At 37.7% G+C, this 19,970-nt stretch overlaps 2 protein-coding genes across 3 annotated transcripts; both read left to right on the top strand.

Moving 5' to 3' along the window:
• The first annotated feature begins 430 nt into the window (after window positions 1-430).
• Window positions 431-10,160, top strand: cnr2 (cannabinoid receptor 2). 2 transcript variants are annotated; one of them, XM_051131602.1, is made up of 4 exons: window positions 431-677; window positions 1,940-2,042; window positions 4,613-9,435; window positions 9,647-10,160. In XM_051131602.1, the coding sequence occupies exons 2-3, from the start codon at window positions 1,961-1,963 to the stop codon at window positions 5,674-5,676; spliced, it is 1,146 nt and encodes a 381-aa protein (XP_050987559.1). In that variant the 5' UTR covers window positions 431-677; window positions 1,940-1,960; the 3' UTR covers window positions 5,677-9,435; window positions 9,647-10,160. The 2 variants fall into 2 exon arrangements, with proteins under 2 accessions (XP_050987559.1, XP_050987558.1); XM_051131601.1 differs by having other exon boundaries at window positions 4,613-9,448.
• Window positions 10,072-19,843, top strand: akirin1 (akirin 1). The gene is made up of 5 exons (XM_051131603.1): window positions 10,072-10,430; window positions 15,894-16,040; window positions 19,002-19,136; window positions 19,231-19,302; window positions 19,406-19,843. Exons 1-5 carry the CDS (start codon window positions 10,226-10,228, stop codon window positions 19,414-19,416), a joined length of 570 nt encoding a protein of 189 aa, XP_050987560.1. The 5' UTR covers window positions 10,072-10,225; the 3' UTR covers window positions 19,417-19,843.
• The last annotated feature ends 127 nt before the right edge of the window (window positions 19,844-19,970 follow it).

Raw genomic sequence — 19,970 nt, 5'->3', positions numbered from 1 at the left:
ACAGCTGCAGTGAGAGGTAACCGATATTTTCCTCCACCATCTGCCCTCCATGATAGGAGAAAATTTGGGAAATGGGTCAGCAACAGAATGAAGAAGATGTTGTAAAGAGAGTTGTTTCACCATTTTTTACACTATCATAGTAGTGGAGATTTACAGAAATTTTAGGAACATTGAAACACCCAGAGGTGACATGGAGATAAAATGCTTTGGGATGAAAATGTGGGAGGATAAATAAAAAAGATCATTTTAAGAAAGGATTAATAAAATGAGTGTTGACAGTGGGAACAACACCATGAGGAAGCTGTGGTAAAGAGAAAAATTTCAGTAGTTAGTACACATATGTCATCTTGTGGTGATGAGACACAAAAAGGTTCCTCTTTGGGTGCGAGTTTTTTATCTCAGAGAAAAACAGCTTTGGTACTTTCCATCTTTTGCATTTCTATCCCCCAATACTATGTTCTTATTACCTAAATCTCTTTAATCTTTAAATGAAGAATGCAGAACAGTTCATGCCATAACAGATGTCTGGAAGGGCATAATATTGTACATTTTGGTTGTACTCTCTTTCTCTCACTGGGGGTGTGGTGTATGCTCTGGTGTTGAAATCAGAGGCTTGAGATTTGTGAAAGACAATATCTGGCAACAGCAGACAATTTTACCAACGGCAAAACGCAAAGGTAAGATCCAATAAACTTGATCAGTGAGTAGGCTATGCAAAAATCCTGTGTGACATTAAACAGCTATAATGGGTAGACAAATGAACAGCAGTTTTTCTTGTCTTTATTTGCAAGACATATGTCATAGTGCGTTATTAAGTGACAGATATGCTATTAAGAACCTGAGGATGTTTTTGTGACTCATGCATTTTATTGCACACAGTATGTTTTGTCAGTGTTTAAGATTTCAGATAACAGCTTCTGGAAGCAAAACTGTGTTTTGTATAGTCCTTTGTCTTATTGTGTTCAAATCAATTGAGGCTTGTTCTAAAGCACCTTTACAGAAAATAGAAAACTTGGGGAAAAGCAAAAGCACGCTTTTGACCCTCAGTGAGCCACCAAAGGTGAAAATGGTTAGAAAAAGTACACGAGGAAGGAATATTGAAAGTAACCAAGACTCTGAGGGGAAAGTCCTTTTATTAGAGCTAATATGAGAAGTGGTTTTAACCGAAAATTTTCCAATATTTACTAACATTTTCAGAACTTTGAGACACGTAGAGATGGCATAGAGCTAATATGCCTTATGATTAATATGTGGGAGGATAAAAAGAATGATATTAGTGGTTCTATAAGTTTTTCATCAATGACCAATAACCTTTGTATAGAGAGCAGGGTGTTTATTTAACTAATAACCAAACTAAAAGGTTAGTCTTCTGTACCTAAACAATTAATGTGTCTGCTTTGCTTGTAAGGCAGTTAAGCATAGAAAAAAATTCTTATGCTTAAGCCTAATATTTTCTGTGCTTTTTTTTCTCTAGTGGATACTAGTGAAAATACGAAGTATTTGTCAATCCGTCTCTTGCAATAATCTCGTATAGTCTTTTGCTCAGCAGGGGGCGTATCTAACATCCTAATCTATTAAACAGCTTTGGGTCACGTTGATCAGTAGTTTGCATTCAAAAATGACTAGAACTGACCTGCGGGAAAAGTTGATTATTTCATATTAAGGATAACATCACCTCTCTTCCAAATCTAAGCCTTGTAGTCTGAATAAAGCGGTTTTATTTATAGAATGCATTAGCCTAATAAAATGTTGCTTGGAGACATGTTTGACTTTAAATGAGTTTTGTGAGTGTGTTTTATCCCTCTTAATCATGTCATATTCAGAACCTAAAATTCAAACTTTTTTTTTTTCATGTTTCTACTGGCAGTAGTCACATGAGGCACATGAATAATTGTGTCTGCTGGTTTTTTTTTAACCGTTTGTCATTTATTTTTAACAGACCATTTCTGTCCTGGGGAAAATGGAAACAGAATTGGAACAAGATCAAGAAGCTACAACTGCGCTTTATTTAAATGAAAGCACACAAAACATTACATCCACAGGTATGATTTCTCATAAAGGTTTTCGATGCTCTCTTTGTGACCATTTTTGCTGTGATGATTTTACTAGTTTTCTAATTTAAACATAAATAAGAAAAATGAATAAAACTAGTTTCAAAAGTTTGGGGTCAGTAGTTCTTTTATTCTCCAAGAAAGCATTACATTGATCAAAAGTTTCAGACCGTTACATTTTTGCAAACATTCAGATGAATTACGAAACAAATGTATCTTGATTTCCACATTGATAATAATAAGAATGATTTCTGACTGGAGGAATGGCTGCTGAAAATGTAGCTTTTCCATCACAAGAATAAACTACATTTTAATTAGTGATTTAGAATAGAAAATACTAGTTATTTTAAATATGAAATAATATTTTAGAATATTAGTGTATTTTTGATCAAATAAATGCAGCCTTTGTGAGCATAAGAGAGTTCTTGCAAAAACATACGTCCAAAAAAAATTGTATTTAAAAATAAAATATTTTTTTAATTAAATGTGGTCTGTTTTAATTAAATGTTTTCTGAGTTTGTCACACCACAGAAAAATGTGTTAACCACCCAACAAGCTATCAAAATCTTGAACGCTTGGGGCGTGTCCGCCGTCCCTGGTGAAAAAACCAGCATATGCTGGTAGGTATGTTTTGATGCTGGGATGCTGGTTAGGTAGGTTTTGACCTGGTCCTTGACCAGCAACATCACCAGCAAAAACCAGCTAAGGACCAGCATAAACCAGCAAAGGGCCAGCTTAAACCAGCATCAAAACATACCTAACCAGCATCCCAGCATCAAAACATACCTACCAGCATATGCTGGTTTTTTCACCAGGGGTCGGCAACGAAAACCACGCCCACGCACAAAAAAACTTACGCCTCTTGCACTTACCTCACGATTTAGTCAGTTACCCGAATGCGCGGCCATACTGGCAATACTCGGATGTAAACGACATTGCACGGTTAATGTACTACTGAATACATTGTTCTGCTCATTTATGCTGTCTAAACCACGGAAAAAACGTGTGGAAGCTGCTAAACTATATAGAGAAAGACTTATTAAGCAGGTTGCAAGGTTGCAATATTTTGACAAACTAAAGTTAATAGATGGTAAAGATACATACGAGCTGTGTTAATTAAGATATTAGCCTAATATTTCACCTACCTGACTGGAAATGATAAGAACGAACAAATGTTGTCAAGATTCTTGCCCTGGAAATCCTGGTTCAATTTGGCCAACCACAAATGCCTTTTGTTCCACAGTTTTTTTGCACTCTTCTCCTTGATTTATAACTTTTGGCACTCCAAATGCTTTTCCTGGTCCTAATGATTAGTACAGCCCAAAACGTGACAATAATTGATCATTTTCAGCCACAAAAGTCAGCAAATGCAAGTTTTGTTTGGTTCAGTGGCATTGTTTATGTTCTGTGCTGCCAATATGGCGATTGACGACGCGTTGTGAAAACACTCGATAACACTACAGCATGAATGGATGCTCCCTCTATCAGATTAAATGGATTTGCACAGCCATACATGTTTATATAGCCATACATGTACACAGACTTTAAAGAAGTCCACTTCCAAAACAAAGATTCACATATAACATACTCACCCCCTTGGCATCCAAGATGTTCATGTCTTTCTTTCTTCAGTCGTAAAGAAAATATATTTTTTGAGGAAACTTTTTTTTTCCATATAATGGACAGCTATGGTGCCCCGATTTTGAACTTCCAAAATGCAGTTTAAATGTGGCTTCAAACGATCCCACATGCGGTTGTAAATGATTCCAGCCAAGGAAGAAGGGTCTTATCTAGTGAAACGATCGGTTATTTTCATTTAAAAAAATACAATTTAAATACTTTTTAATCTCAAACGCTCGTCTTGCCTTTCTCTTCCTGAACTCTGTGTATTCTGACTCAAGAGAGTTTGAGGATGTTGAAAAACTCCAATCCTATTTTCTCCCTTAACTTCAAAAATCATTTTAAAATCATCCTACATCGCTGCAGAAGTACCGACCCAGTCTTTGCAAAGTGAACATGCAAAGAAGACCAAACACCTTTAACAAAAAAGGTAAAACAGCAATATAGGACGATTTCGAAGTTGAGGGAGAACATGAGATCCCATTGTCCTATGTTTTTCGACATATCCTAACTGTCATGAACCGGAACAAAAACAGTCCAGGCAGAGTAAGACAAGACGAGCGTTTGGCTTTAAAAAGTATGTAAATTGTCTTACTTTTATTAAAATAACCGATCGTTACACTAGATAAGAACCTTCTTTCTCGGCTGGGATCGTTTACAACTGTATTTGGAATCGTTTGAAGCCGCATTTAAACTGCATTTTGGAAGTTCAAAATCGGGGCACCACATCAGTCCATTATATGGAGAAAAATACTGAAATGTTTTACTCAAAAAAAAAACAACAATTTCTTTACACTGAAGAAAGAAAGACATGAACATCTTGGATGACAAGGGGGTGAGTACATTATATTTGAATCTTTGTTTTGGAAGTGGACCTCTCCTTTAATTGTTCATCCTAAAAAGTGATTATTTTGAATAATTTTGATTCTGTACTGTTGCAGATCCAAGCTTGTGCAACAGCACACAATGTTACATGGTCCTGACCGAACCAGAGAAGAAAGCTATTGGCACAATCTGCTTGCTAGCCGGCCCTGTGACGTTCTTCGAGAACATTTTGGTCCTGCTGGTCATCGCAAGCTCCGTCACTCTGCGCAAACGGCCATCGTACCTGTTCATCAGCAGCTTGGCACTGGCTGACACCTTTGCTAGCTGTTTCTTCACCATCAGTTTTCTAGATTTTCATCTCTATAGTCAAAACGACGGCCCTAATATCTATCTGTTCAAGCTGGGTGGCGTCACAATGGCATTCACGGGCTCTGTGGGAAGCCTGTTGCTGACAACACTGGACCGTTATCTCTGCATCTACCAGGCTTCCAATTACAAGGTGCTACTGACACGCACTAGAGCCAAGCTGGCTATTGTATTATTATGGTGTGTGACGATTATAATTTCATTTCTTCCTCTAATGGGATGGAGGTGCGCAACCAATTTTAATCCTCCGTGCTCCCGTCTATTCCCGTATGTGGATCATCACTACCTGGCTTTCTGGACGGGCCTACAACTTGTGGTGCTCTTTCTTATCATAGTCGCTTATGCCCTCATCCTGTGGAAAGCAAATCGGCATGAAACAGCTATGGGTGGACCAAAGTCGGGGAGGCAGAGCGTGAAAGGACAGGCTCGAATGCGAATGGACATTCAGCTCGCACGTACCCTCAGTCTGATCCTCCTAATCCTCGCGGTTTGTTGGCTGCCCGTTCTGTCCTTTATGATAGTGGATGTCACAGTGACACTTACGAACAAACAACAGCGAATGTTCGCTTTCTGTAGCACGCTCTGCCTGGTCAACTCATGTGTAAACCCGCTTCTATATGCCCTACGCTGCAAAGAGCTGAGGGGGGAACTGTTTGCATTGTTAGCGTGTTGCAAGGCATGCGGGAAAAATACTTTGGGAAACACTCATAGCAAAAGAAATGAAAATAGTTCTGGGATTAGAAAAAAGAGCAAAGATCAGGCTGTTACTGATAGTAACCCAGATACTATTTCTGAGGTCGTAGACAAACAGTAAAACAGCATATAAATGTTATTTAAAGTCCCATTCATGTGAGTAATTTACCAACTTTTAAATCCATTTCACAAAATGTAGTTCTTTAGGATTTTTATTTAGGTAAGCATTTATTGTAAGAATATTATCCACCTTATTTTTCAACGCCGAAGTAACGCTGTTCCATATTGAGCATTCACCCACATTGCGAAGCATTCAGCATTTGAGGCATTTAAGCACATATGAAAAAAGACATCACATATTATTTATCAAGCATGTGATGACCTAAATCAATGATTCAAAAAAGCATTTTTGGCAAATCCAGGTCCCCTAGAAATCTTTTTTTTTTAACATTTCTGACTGTTGTGGATCTCCTTAAAACTTTGCATGCATGTTTAGAATCACCTGTCACATGTGCTCACCAAGTTTCGTTAACTTTTGATTTTTTATTAAGGCTTTATAGGCTTTGGGTATATTTGGACCACTTTTCTAAACGACCCCGGTATAGCTTCCTAAAAACGGTACATTTCAACCTTTTCTTTGATAATTATTGACCTAGAGAGTCCAAAGAATTGTACTGCAGTGTTTTTTTCCAGATTGAGAGAAAAACCTAGCACGGGTTTGCAAAAGTGTTTTTTTTTACATTTTCTCAATCATTTCTCAAACGGTTTGTCAGCAGTGGTTCTAGAGACAAAGTGGCTGCTTTCTTTCAAATTTGTCACAGACCATGAGTTAAACTGGCCCACCAAGTTTCATTCCGATCAAGCTCCGTTAACCTTGTCTAATAGGTGCTCAAAATTCATTGGCCTATGGCGGCTATGTTTCGTGAGATACACTATGTTCCTATAACCCCTTGTAGCACTGCGTGTACAAATTTTCATGTCGTCAGGGCAAACGGTTACGCGGTTATAGCTGTTTTTATGTTTTTCCCTCTTATAGCACCACCAAGTGGCTAAGCTGTGCTGCTTTTTTCACATGACCTCAGATTCAGCTCTTAAAGAAGGTCATCGGATGCCCATTTTCCACAAGTTGATATGATTCAAAATCAGCTCTGCAAAAATCATCCTGTTCTGGTCGAGGTTGCTTTAACTGTTAATGAGCTCTGCTCGTCCCGCCCCTCTCTTCTCTCTGTGGAGTGACGAGCCTGTTTACAGCTGCTAAACTTGTTAACTAGCACGTTATTAGGAAAGGCGATAGCAAAGATTCATAAAAAAAAAACCCTTATACTCACTTCTGCTGTAAGTGAAGCTGGATCGCGCGAACATAGACGGATATATGTAGATCGGGAGGCACTTTCCACTCACAAACAAACGTAATCCACTGCATCTTCAGCGGCTCGGATGTTGGGAGTAAATGAGGAACACTATGTTCATTATTACATCCGGCAACACAACACCTCAATTGGAGATACTCTTGTCTAACCTACATCCCTCCTTCGGCATTAAAACAATGGAGTTCAGACTGTTACAGCTGACAGGTCTGAGGTAAGACGCTCATGTCAGTCAACTATGGTGGGAGCAATTTGCACCACTAAACGATCAGGATGTGTGGCCCGATTCGAGGCTTGTCGCAAGTGATTTTTTGTCCTAAAAATCCTGTTGTGTGGTGCCATTACGATTATTTAACTGCTCCTGGTCGAGACAAAGCGTCCCCAAACTCGAATCGTAAATATCAAACATGACAGAATACATCACCCATTTTCGTTTTTATGCTTTGTTTTTTCACTGTGAAACAGAACGTGCATCAGAAGAGCCAGCTGACGACGTTCATTATCTTCCATTTGTTTTTCTTCTCTAGTCAGCAAGTGTGTGGTCTCACGGTCTGGTCGAATCATCTAGTGTGCGCTTTCAGAGGATTATTGTCACAGATTCTCTATTATAGACTATTAGTTTTGTTTTCATGGACTTCTGATTGGTTGTCTTTAGTCGCATGTTCTCCTTTGTTCTGTTTTCCCGCCACTTTTCAGTTGTCATGGTAATTCATCTAATCTTCATCATCTAATCTAATCTTCCTTTTTGGTCACTCTTTAGTTGTCTGGTATTGATTGTATTTTACGCACACTGTTATACCTTTTGAGTATTTTGGAGTTCAATAATAAACCTTGTTTTAGTTTTTATCATCTTCATCTTCATCATTGGACTACCCGTGACAATTATAAGGCTAAAAATCAGCTGAAACTGTCTTCATGTCTGTGGTCTTCCATGGTTTTAAAATCAGTCAAGATCTGAAAATCATCTAGTGTGCGGCCAGCCTTACACACGACACTTGAGCCTGCAATGAATGGTTTGGGAGTTATGAGCAATTTTGTACATTTGATCGCTGTAGTGCCAACGTCAGGCCAATTGGGCTGAGTCTTGGTGACGTCGTAGATGGTGTGTGTACTATCATCCCTTTAAATTTCAAGTCTCTACGACTTACGGTTTGGACTGTCCAATCAGTTTTACGTGGAGGTTGCTGATCCTTGGCCATTCTAACAATTACAATAGGGTTTCAGTGCTACACACTTTAACCCCTAATAACAAAAGTGCAGTCAATGGTAAAACTGTTGCACTACCATTGTGTTCATAATTAAGATATTACATTAAAATAATGTAGTAGGATGCACTAGCTTCCAATATCAAGCAGCAAAACAAATCTTTATAAGTTTAGTCTTTATAAGTTGTATGACTATAATATATTAAGACTTCATTTTACACTTGAAGAAAGACTAATAGCTATTATATTTGTAAACAGAATGCGTTAAAAAGTTTCTTAAATATTTTATTTTTTAGGAACATACAATGGGACAGTGCATAATGTGGCTATTGTGATCAGCTATCTGTGTTTAATCCTGTTTCTCTAAGCACCTAGCACCTTTCTACAGTAGTGAAATGATCTATAAACACACTCAAAACAGCTGACTCACCAGCTACATGTTGACCCAAGCGTAAAAGATGCCAAAATATATATAGATTACACTGTGAAACAAAATATCTTCAGCTTTATTGATGACAACTAGGAAAAACTTTACTTCACCTTTTGGATAGATTATTCATTATGCTATACAGTATGTTTTACTATATTACATAAAGTAATTTTTATAAAACACTAAGTATATTCTTATATGCTGCTTTGGCAAGAATGAGCCTGCTATGAATGCAAAAAGCTGTGTAATTGTTGTTATATTAACTTCTTATACCTTATATTAACTTCCATTTGAGAAGAAGTTCTGGTGCATTATTGTATGTATTGTATGTTAGACCAAGTACTAGTCCTATATAAAATACAGTATGTCATAACTATAAATTACTACTACATTAACCAATTTATTGTCTGATACATCAATAAAAACTCATTTTCTGGATATCAGCTCTCGATTTAATGAACAGCATTGTTTGTGAAGCTCTATATTCATTTAGACACATTTATGCTATGATTAGCTGCTAATATGTTTAACATAAAGTGTGAAATTACCCCTCACTGTGTGTCTCTACAGAACACGTAGGCGGTTTTAACATGAAGAGACAGTAAGGAAATGATTCCTTCTGAGTTGAAAGACTGCTTTGAAAGCTAACACAAACAGACACCAACATGCAAATGCTTCAGAAATATGGCCATTAGCCAAATAAACTATTGCACTCAATAAATGTTGATTCATTTCATCAGAGTCATTCATTTGATCAGAGTCATATGACTGTAAGGCACCAATCAGGATTAGGCTGTTGGAGGAGTGGGCATCTGAGATCAAAGCTTATCAAACTGAAAGTTTTATTGCTATGAAATACTGGTCCACAAGGAGTTTAGGTAAATTGAAAGAGTTAAGTGAGCCTATATTGTTTAAATTAGAAAAAAACAATTTAAAAAAGCTAATATTACATCATGTTTGCATTTATTATTTATAATGTATTCATATTATATATTTAGTTATTTAATAGATATACGTAAGATAGATAAGGATCGTATATGGAATTTAAAATATGTTAATTTATAGTAAAAGTATTTTATATGCAAACAGACAGAACATAAATGTCGGCGCAAGACGCCTGTTTATGCGGGAAAAGTTCAACAATGGCAAGCATAAACTTGAGTAAGTATAACTATCACTTTCATTATTAATAATCTTTGTAATTTGGATCAATACATCACTGGAAACTATGTTAAAAAAGAGGGCACCGACATAAACCTCTAATCACAGGTTGGGTGTGTTATTACTGTTGTAGGTTAACTAGTGAAGTCAACGATTTTTTAAATAGATGTTTTATATACTTTGCACTGCGTTTATGTTTTGGTGCTTAGTAACAAATTTAGTATAATTTAATGTTATTTGGTGAAATAACAAACCTGTTTATAATACGCACCCCCCTCTCTCTGCGAATGGTACAGTCCTCGGCTGTGTCGTTTTAGCATTTTTGCTACAAATCTGGCACTTGGTGTTTAAACCGGTGTGCGAACAGAGGGGGAGCCACCGAGATCCTGCGAAGCGCAATAAAAACCCCGAAAAAGTCGATTTTGAAAGAGTATTCGACGCATTTTATTATCGAAAAGGTGTTGTTTTGCCGTCCGTTTTGTTTATTGTCTTATTAAATCAGCGATCATGGCTTGTGGCGCGACGTTGAAGCGATCTATGGAGTTTGAGGCCCTTCTCAGCCCGCAGTCCCCCAAGCGGAGGAGGTGCAATCCTTTACCGGGGACTCCGACTACTCCTTCCCCGCAGAGATGCAGTCTTCGCCCGTCAACAGAGAGCCCGGCACACTCGATGTCGCCCCAGTCTATGGGTGGAGAACACAGGCTAACTCCAGGTGAGAAAAATACTTGATTCTCGACATTTAACGTCGGGTTGTTTGACATGGAGGAGGGGAATGGGGGGTTGTTTAATCTCGGCTAACCAGCTAGTGGGTATTTGAATTTCGACAGTCGCTTCATTTCATTCCCCCTTAAGCTGTTATGAGTAATGATTTGAATGTGTAACGTTGTTTCTTGATGGATGGTATAGTAGTGGGTTTGGGCTGTAGTTAATTATGCAGTTTGGATGAATAGCTGTTTTGAGCTCGGCTAGCTAGGCTGAAAGCGGCCGCTAATACAGACTAGCTGACACAGAGCTTCATTTAACTCCCATGGCTTAGTGTGAACACACGCACACACAGTCATCGACCATTACTACCGAAAACAATACACATGACAAAGTCTTTCTACAAACGCCTAGCTTTGGCCTGGATGTTTAACGTTTATCTCTGCGTTCAGCCAGTTTATCAGCAGGATTGAACCAGTATGTCCAAACAAAGAGGAAAGGTGGGTATGTGCGCCAGGGTGCAATAGCATTACTTCATTTTGTTTGAACCGTATTGTTAAGAACATAAGTGTTCATGTTGTGTGTAAAGAAGTTCGGAAAAATATTCGCAAAAACGAAGAACCATTAAATGAGTAATTTAATATTTAACATTGATGAAGTCGTGTGTTTGCTTAATATAGTCTGTAGTACTTGTTCTGCTTTATGCGAAATTTATGGACCCTTGGTGAACCCGCCCAAATCTTGCTGTTTAGCCCTTGTAAAAAATCTTTTATCACGTTTTAAAAAGATCCAAGACGCTACAATGAACAGATGAGTAAACTATGGGTGGAATCAATAACAAACTCTTGCACTTTCTTAAAGGGGTCATCAGATGCAAAGTTCACTTTTACATGTATGTTGGCAGTGTATGTACAAATCTACCCTATAATGATAGGGTAGATGGTTTTTAATTAATCTGTAAAAATAATATCTCCTTTTTCAAATGAAGCCGTTCTAAGATGCCTGTCGATGTGGCGTCACACTGCCAGAGGCCGCTCCCACGATAGTTGATTGACATGAGCGTCTTACCTCAGACCCGCCTAAATGAGCGTTGTTTCGATGTGGGAGCAGGGATGTAAGTTAGACAAGAATATCTCTGATTGAGCGGTTGAGGTGTTGTGTTGCTGGATGATGAGCTGGTGCAGAGCTGATTTTGGCAAGGTAAAAAGGATTTTTTTTTTTTTTCCCCTAATGTGTTTGTTAGTGACGTTGTCAATGTGCCATTGTGGCTTATTATGAAACTGAAAGGAATTTTTAACCAAAGTATATTATAGACTTCTCATTAAGACCCTAAAGAATCATATCACCTTGTGGAGAATGGGAATCCGATGACCCCTTTAAATGTAGTAGTTGAGTACGGTTCTCCCATCTTTAGGATTGAAGAATATAAGAAAATTGATTTGGGTTTAGATTTTTAACAACTCCCATTCCATTGACAATCATTCAACTACCTCATAGGTATGTAAGTATTTGCTTAAAAATTGAAATTCTTTGAGTCAAACATGCTGAAAGTAATCACTTATGATTCATTAAGTGATTCAGATTTAAGGCCTGTTTACACCAAAGCAACTTTGGTAAGATTAAGTATGTTTGGACTAACACAATCATTTGCATGTCATCAAGGCTATTTTTCTTTTTTTTTTTTTTTTTTTTTTTTTTTTTTTTGTAACTGAGAAAGCCTCTTAATTTCTTTTCCGTCATAATGCAAAGAAAACGTCTCCGGTTACTGTCATAACCTCGGTTCCCTGAAATTTTATGAATGAGACGTTGCGAGAATCGCTGTGGAAAATCTTCCCCTTCTCCACAGCGATTCTCCAAATGTAGAAAGAACACTCGATAGTGAACTGGCCAACCATCTGTGCTTTGTCACATGACCAGAACAAAACCAAAGGTGTGTTCACACCATGTTGTAATCACGAGATTGCGACATGTAAAAAGATCATTCACTTACTTGTAGAACTCGTAACCACAAGAATTACTATTACGAAAATGACCGCTGCACATTAATTTTTGGCCTGACTGTGGTGTTAATAGTGTTGCCATAGAAATGCATAATTCTGAGTCAAAGGATGTAAATGGTTGTGAGTAGAACGTAATGTGTTGTCATCTTATAATTACAGTAATCACAACATGGTGTAAACGCAGAATGACTTGTGCTCACAGACTATTTTATAAACCGTGAATACCTCTCTTGTCGCTGTACGCTTGTATTTTGTGTTGTACTTTCTCTCATTGGTCTGAACAGACAAATTGAATGTGAAAATGGGACCAATTTTTGACCAAAACATTTGTGTTGGTGTAAACGGGCCTTAAAGGGATAGTTCCCCCAAAAATGAAAATTCCAAACCCGTAACACCTCCGTTCATCTTTGGAACACAAATTAAGATATTTTTGATGAAATCGGAGAGCTTTTTGACCCTACCTAAATAGCAACGTTACTACTATGTTCAAGGCCCAGAAAGGAAGTAAGGATGTCATTAAAATAGTCCAAGTGGTTCAACCTTAATGAAACTACGAGAATACTTTTGTGTGCATAGAGGAAAAAAAAAAACTTTAATTTCTTCACTTCTGTGTCTTAGACGCACATTTGAGTACCACAACACATACATGTGCATTCCTCTGCTTGGCTAGCTTGAACCATTACTGTGCAAAGAGAACAAAAATAACTATTGTCGTTTTCTTTCTTCTGTATGAGTCTTTGACGCACATTGACGAGAGTACCACGACGTGTGCATGCCTCTGTTTGGCTAGCTTGAACCATTAATGTCACATTGACTATTTTAACAATGTCCTGCTTTCATAATATGATTTGTGACGGGCATCATAGCATGAATTTTGCAGGATTTCTAATCTGGTGCTATATAGTGTACCCACTTTATATTCTTCAAGCCAGTGCAATTGTTTTGGTGTCCTACCGAGGATAATACCTTGTATGACACTGGCTAGACAAACGTCATGAAAGGTTTTTAGAGAGCTTATTCTCCGTTTCCAAGCCTGCCCATCAGTGGCTGATTGAAATGGCAAGGAATGTAACTGCCCTTAGAGCCTACTTTGGTGTCTGGTAGTCTTGCCTTTGTGAAACCAAATGCCCCCTATTGTTTTCATAGAACAACCCTCATTAAGATCCTCATTTAGGTTTATGTCTCTAGACGGGCACATTTGAATAGCATACATTTATGCCCTCAATCAGCAGCTTGCAGGTTCTCATTATGGGCCAGCGTCTTGGTTTTTCAAGCTATGTCTGAGGTTGCTTTCTCCTGTTTGTGCTATTCTAACATTCAAAAACAAAATATTTTTGCTTGATAATTAACGTGATTGTGTACAACACCAAATCTCAAACAAACGGATAAAGCTTCCTGTAGAAACACGCCCTGGGCTTGAGCCCCATAGCCTGAGGGCACTTCCTGCGGGTTTGGGGTTTTTAAATTCCCTCCTCAAAGCCTCGGTAGTGTAGTGAATCAGACGCCTCAACTCTACACCCACTTGCTCTCCCCTCCCCCCAGTCCAGTTCATCCCACACCTCCATTGTAGTAGTATTATCCCTGTTCTGTGCTTTTGGGCCTTGAATCGCTCCCCATCCTCTCTCAGGAAGCCACTGTGATTGATTGCTGGGATTGACCATATAAGGTTACAGTTGCTAAGTAACCTGTTGGACCAAGTGTCAGCATTTGGCAGCATTTGATATAGGCGTAGGGGTTCACCTGTCATTCAAGGGGGCTGGTGTTGCCCATGGACTGTCACTGAAAAGTTATTGCATATTTCCGCTGTAGTATCTAAAACAGATTTTTGCATGATCTAAAAATTTAATAAATTAGATGACACTAAAATGAAATCTAATGTCATCCAAAACCAGTTTTTCTTTTGACTTTGTTCTTTCCAGAATAAAAATGTCCTGATAATTTATTCACCCCCATAACATCCAAGATGTTCATGTCTTTCTTTCTTCAGTCAAAATGAAGTGAACTTTTTTTTTTTTTTTTTTTATAAAAAACCATAAATGCTCGTCTTCCACTAGCTCGGACTTTGCACGTTCGCTTTGTAAACACTGGGTCGGTATTTCCACCTACGTCACGTGTGATCTTTCCAATGTGACCATGTAATGCGTGAAGTCCTGCTAGTGCAAGATGAACATTTGTGGTTAAAGTATATAATAAAGTATCAACCTATTGATCCCCATATGGAGAAAAATATTAAATGTTTAGTTTATTGTAGACCTAGTCCATGCAAAACAACATTGGATGCCATTCACCCCCCAAAAAGTTGGTGTTTTTCAAAATACCATCTCTTGTGTTTCACTGAAGGGACTTATACAGGTTTGGAATGACATGAGGATGAGTACCTCATGACAATTTTAATTTTTGGCTGAACTCATCCCATTTATTTTTGTGTGTTTTGTGAACAACCCTCATTACAAGATTATCTACACTTCTTCAGTGACTTTTGGTTTTAATATACTTCTAAAGTGAACGCTGGTGTAAAGTTGCACTTGAGCCCCCATAACACCTCTATATTGGATACACAAAGCCTTCCTGTGTTAAAACAAATAAAAACCAATCAGATGAGAGCGATATTGTCAACACAGGAAGTCTCTTCTGCAGTGAGGCGCTTTGTTAGGTCATAGCCACACGGCCTGCTTTGCTGGAATGCATTAGCTTCAAGCAAGAGAAGCTGGCACCCCTTGAGTTTCCCCTTTTTTGTCCTCTAGTTGAAGGCCGATGCTAATAGAAGGGGAAACTCTGAGCTCCCCACCCAAGATAAGTGATGCAAGCGTCCTCCGATAGATGTCCACCCTTGAAGCTTTAAATGACCTACATTCAGGAAGTTAAGAAACTCGCCCTCTCTCCTTTGTGATAAATCAAGACAACTGGAGAAGATGATTTTAAAGAGTTTAGCTCACGGTTTGTAATTTAGGTTTTGAATCATCCAATGGTGTTGAAGGTTAAAATGGGGGACTAAACTCAACCCAGTTTTTCTAGAAAGAGACTCAGGATGTTCCCGGTTGCATTGCTCCCCTCTGCATTGCAGTCCTGTCACCCAGATTCGGTTTCCAGAAATAGGCTTGACCCACCACAAAGCCAAATGAAACTAACCTTCATCCCATTTTTTCCCCCCCCTAATATGTGTTTGTTAGTGACGTTGTCAATGTGCCATTGTGGCTTATTATGAAACCGAAGTGAAACTTATTTCTTCATGCTTCCTTTTTGTCATGCGACCTATGCTGAAAGCAGGATATCCTTTGTGCATTGTGTTTGTGTGCTTGAAAAAGTGATTACTGTTGTTCTTCACCTCTTTATTGAAGATGGTTAAACACAAAAACATGTATTCCTTGGGACAGATGATATTCCAAAAACACTTGTTTTTTATTTTATCTCTTTAATGTAAGCTCAGTTGTCATTTTTATTAACTCTCGTTTGTCTTTCTTTGACCCCCACAGAGCAGATCTTCCAGAACATTCGTCAGGAGTACAGCCGCTATCAGAGGCGACGGCAGTTGGAAGGGGCCTTCAACCAGACTGAGCCCTCCAGCTCCACTGATATCCAGAGCTCCAGTCCCGCCCTCACCTCCCCCAGCTCTCCCACAGGTCAGTCCACTCAAAACATAACATCCATTGGGGCGGTGGTTTCAACCTTTGTTCTTGAAGCCCTCCTTCCCCAAAACTGCACATTTTAAACATCTCCTTTGTCTAACAAACCTATGAAACAAAGAAGCTAATGCCCTGAATCAGGTGTGTTTGATTTAAAGAGACATGCAATATGTGTATTAATTTAAAGCGTTAGTTCGCTCCTGAATTGAAAATCGTTAGTTCACTCCTGAATTAATCCGAGATGTTCATGTCTTTCTTTCTTCAGTTGAAAACAAATTAGGTTTTTGAGGAAAACATTCCAGGATTTTTCTCCATATAGTGGACTTCAATGACGATCAGCAGGGATGAAGGTTGAAAATGCAGTTTCAATGCAGCTTCAAAGGGCTCTACACGATCCTAGCTGAGGAAAAATGGTCTTTTCTGAAGAAACGATTGGTCATTTTCTTAAAAAAATAAAAAAATAAAAAAATGACATGCTTTTTGGCCACAAATGCACAAATCTACAACTTCACGCATTTTCAAATCACACGTGGTTAGTTCTTCTATACTTTGGTTCAAAAAGGTAGGGTAGGGTAGGTAAATACATAAACGTTTTAGATGATGTTGGGGTGAGTAAATTATCAGGAAATTAATTTAGGAGTGAACTAATCTTTTAAAGGGAACCCTGGGTATTAAGACTTGTATGGCTTAGTATAATATAAATGATGTCTCTCACTAAAATGTAGTAGAAGACCCATGAAAAAGGTACATTATTTTGAAAGTCCACATTGTTTTATTTACATTTTGGAATATGGGGGTTCCATTATTACGATTATGCAAAACAGTTGCACACAGTAAGCTACCGCATCACAACTTGGAATAAGCAACTTTGAAAATAAAATACTGATACGATGCCACGTCATGCAACCTATGGTTGTAATTTTCAGTCAAAGGGCAACGAGAAGTAATTTAAGTCTGCTTTCCTAGTGATAAGAAGAGGAGAAAAGAATGGGAAGATGCCTGTGAATGTATGAAACTTCCTAAAACCCACATCTTTGTTCTCTCTCTACTTTAGCCCTGATGCATTTGAGGCTTTTAGTAGAGCACAGCTACTAAAAGAGCTTACAAATGATATAAACATGCTGATGCTTGTCATGATGCCGCAGCCACTGAAGGGGTTTTTCAGCAAGGATTTCATGTGATATCCAGGGGTGTTTAAACTCTTTGTGCGGAAAATCGATGGTACGGCATTTGGTTTAAGCCTACGCTTATATCAACTTCCAACTATAAGCTCTTTAAGTAGCTGTGGTCATTGTATCAGTATTTTATTTTCAGAGTTGGGTGTTCTGAGTTGTGTTGTGGTAAAAATAGCAACAGATAGTGCCAGTAGCTCACAGAGTGCAACCGTTTTACGTATTATGTATATAACAATGTGGATTTTTTTTTTTTTTTTTTTTTTTTTTTTTTTTTCTCTGCTACATATTTCAGTAAGAGACATAGTTTGTTATTAAGCCTTATAAGTCTTAATACACAGGGTTCCCTTTGAAAAGAGATGCAATATGTGCACTGAGATCCAGGGGCCTGGTTGAAAACCACTACATTGGGGTACAATTTATCATTTTCTTTAGACCAGGTGGCCCTAGTTTTGTTCTTGGAAATCTTCTGCAATTTAGTTCCAATCCTGCTCCAACACACTGTCTTTAGTATTAAATGTTCCTAAATGTTTTAATTAGCTGGTCCAGATGCATTTGATAAGGGCTGCAGCTGCTTTTTACAGGAAGATGATGCAGTTTGCTAAATTTGTTGTCAGTTAAGTCAAATGCTGTTGATTCTTTCATGTTTGTGATGCTAAGTTTTAATACGCAGAAATGCAAGAGAGATATGAGTTATGGCAAAATCACGTTGTTATAGATTGTGAAGCGCAACCTGATCATATGCAAACAGTTTAATCCAAACAGTTCAGTTTAACAAGGTGGTTTCTCGGTAACAAACGTGATTTGTCACGAGGGTGAGAAACAACACATGATGACTGTGACGGTAAATAGTGCGTCATATAAAACAATGAGAGGAAACCACTCAAAACATGCTGTTTAGTACGTACTACAGCTTAAGCACTTTAAAATCTAACCTTTTTTCAGTTTCTTTTTAAATGGATATGTAAGGTGTAAAAAGTTATGTTGATAAGTTATGTTATTTGTTGAACTCTGCTCAAGCTTTTTTTTTTTTTTTTTACATAACTACTGTTAAAATGTTTGGGATCATTAAGATTTTCTTATGTTATTTTATGTAAATTAATACTTATTTAGCAACGCATCAAATTTGTGTTTGCTGTCACTTTATAATTTTATAATGTTCCAAAAGATTTTGATTTCAAATAAACATTCTATTTATCAAGGAATCTTAAGTGTATCACAGTTTCCACTAAAATATTGCAAAGAACTCTTTAACATGGATTGGAAGAAATGTTACTTGAGCACCAAATCAGCATATTAAAGTGATTTCTATATAATATAATATATTATATTATATTATATTATATTATATTATATTATATTATATTATTGGGTATGGGTCAAAATGATCTATTTATGACAAAAATCATTAGGATATTAAGTAAAGATCATGTTCCATGAAGATATTTTGTAAATTTCCTACTGTAAACTTAATTTTTGCTTAGTAATATGTATTGCTAAACTTAATTTGCACCCTCATATTCCAGATTTTCAAATAGTTGTGTCTTGGCCAAATATTGTCCTATCCTAACAAACCATACATCAGTGTAAAGCTTATTTATTCAGCTTGTATAAATCTCAGTTTCAAAAAACTAACCCTTATGACTGGTTTTGTGGTCCAGGGTCATTCATTTGTCATGATACCGAGTTCTTTCAATCGTTTGAACAGTTGTCAGTGTGTTGTATTTTTGAAAATAATTTGACATGGTCAAGGATGGATATTCAGATTTGTGTGGATGTTTTTTAGGTGCCTCATCATTGAAGAAGGATCAGCCACTGTTCACGCTGAGGCAGGTTGGCTATTTGTGCGAGCGCCTTATCAAAGATCACGAGGAGAAGATGCGCGAAGAGTACGAACAGATACTGAACACAAAGCTTGCAGGTATAACACTTTGCTGATTCCACACAGTTGTGTTTTAGCTGAATTGACTGAATTGTGCTTTTAATGTGCTGTTTTTCTTCCTTTTTTCCTTAAGAACAATATGAGTCCTTTGTGAAATTCACACAGGATCAGATTATGCGACGATATGGCGCCAGGCCTGCAAGCTGTAAGTATATTAAATTCCTCTTTTGGCATAAATTTGTTTCTTGCAGTATAAAAACGATTTAACTCGTTGTTTAAATTCTGCTTGTGTTTTTTTTTTATTTCAGATGTGTCTTGAAGAACATTTACAGATGGTACTAGCCACCCCTCAGCAGCTGGTTGCTGTAGAACCAGTTCCCTTCGTTTCACTTGAAATTTCCTCATACTTTTGATTCTCTTCTTTTCCCCCCCCTCTTTAAAATGCTTGGGTGCCATGGTCTATCCACATTTAACTCATTTTTTTTGCTGAACTGTTACTGATGGCCCAACACCAAACATGTGCATATCTAGATGCATTCTAAAGAAGTTTAATCTCTAAGAATTTGTGGGAAAAGATGTCAAACTACCGCTGTAAAAAGCTTGGCTGATGCGATCATCTCTGTATAATGTAATGTGACTGACCTGCAGCAGATATACCAGACTCTTCCTCTATCCTTCAGTCTGTTTTTTAACTCTCCAACTTTTTTTTTTTTTTTTTTGACAAATAAAAGATCTGTGATAAGTCACACCTGTATTGATTCAGTTTCTTGCAGATGTTTTGTAATAAATGCATAGGTTTGTGTTTGTTTGAATGTCTGTGTAATTTAGTTTACTCAGAAATGAGTATTGTCATTTATTCACTTGTGTCGTTCC

The sequence above is a fragment of the Labeo rohita genome, chromosome 16 (genome assembly GCF_022985175.1).
Source record: "Labeo rohita strain BAU-BD-2019 chromosome 16, IGBB_LRoh.1.0, whole genome shotgun sequence".
Lineage (NCBI taxonomy): Eukaryota > Metazoa > Chordata > Actinopteri > Cypriniformes > Cyprinidae > Labeo > Labeo rohita.
This window is presented reverse-complemented; position numbering and strand designations above follow the sequence as displayed.

Bases quoted from the DNA above. Each gene is read 5' to 3' on its own strand.
- akirin1 (XM_051131603.1), top strand. From the start codon at position 10,226: ATGGCTTGTGGCGCGACGTTGAAGCGATCTATGGAGTTTGAGGCCCTT. The intron at 10,431-15,893 runs GTGAGAAAAATA...TGACCCCCACAG, and splicing joins AGAACACAGGCTAACTCCAG to AGCAGATCTTCCAGAACATT. The intron at 16,041-19,001 runs GTCAGTCCACTC...GATGTTTTTTAG, and splicing joins CTCCCCCAGCTCTCCCACAG to GTGCCTCATCATTGAAGAAG.
- cnr2 (XM_051131602.1), top strand. From the start codon at position 1,961: ATGGAAACAGAATTGGAACAAGATCAAGAAGCTACAACTGCGCTTTAT. The intron at 2,043-4,612 runs GTATGATTTCTC...GTACTGTTGCAG, and splicing joins ACAAAACATTACATCCACAG to ATCCAAGCTTGTGCAACAGC.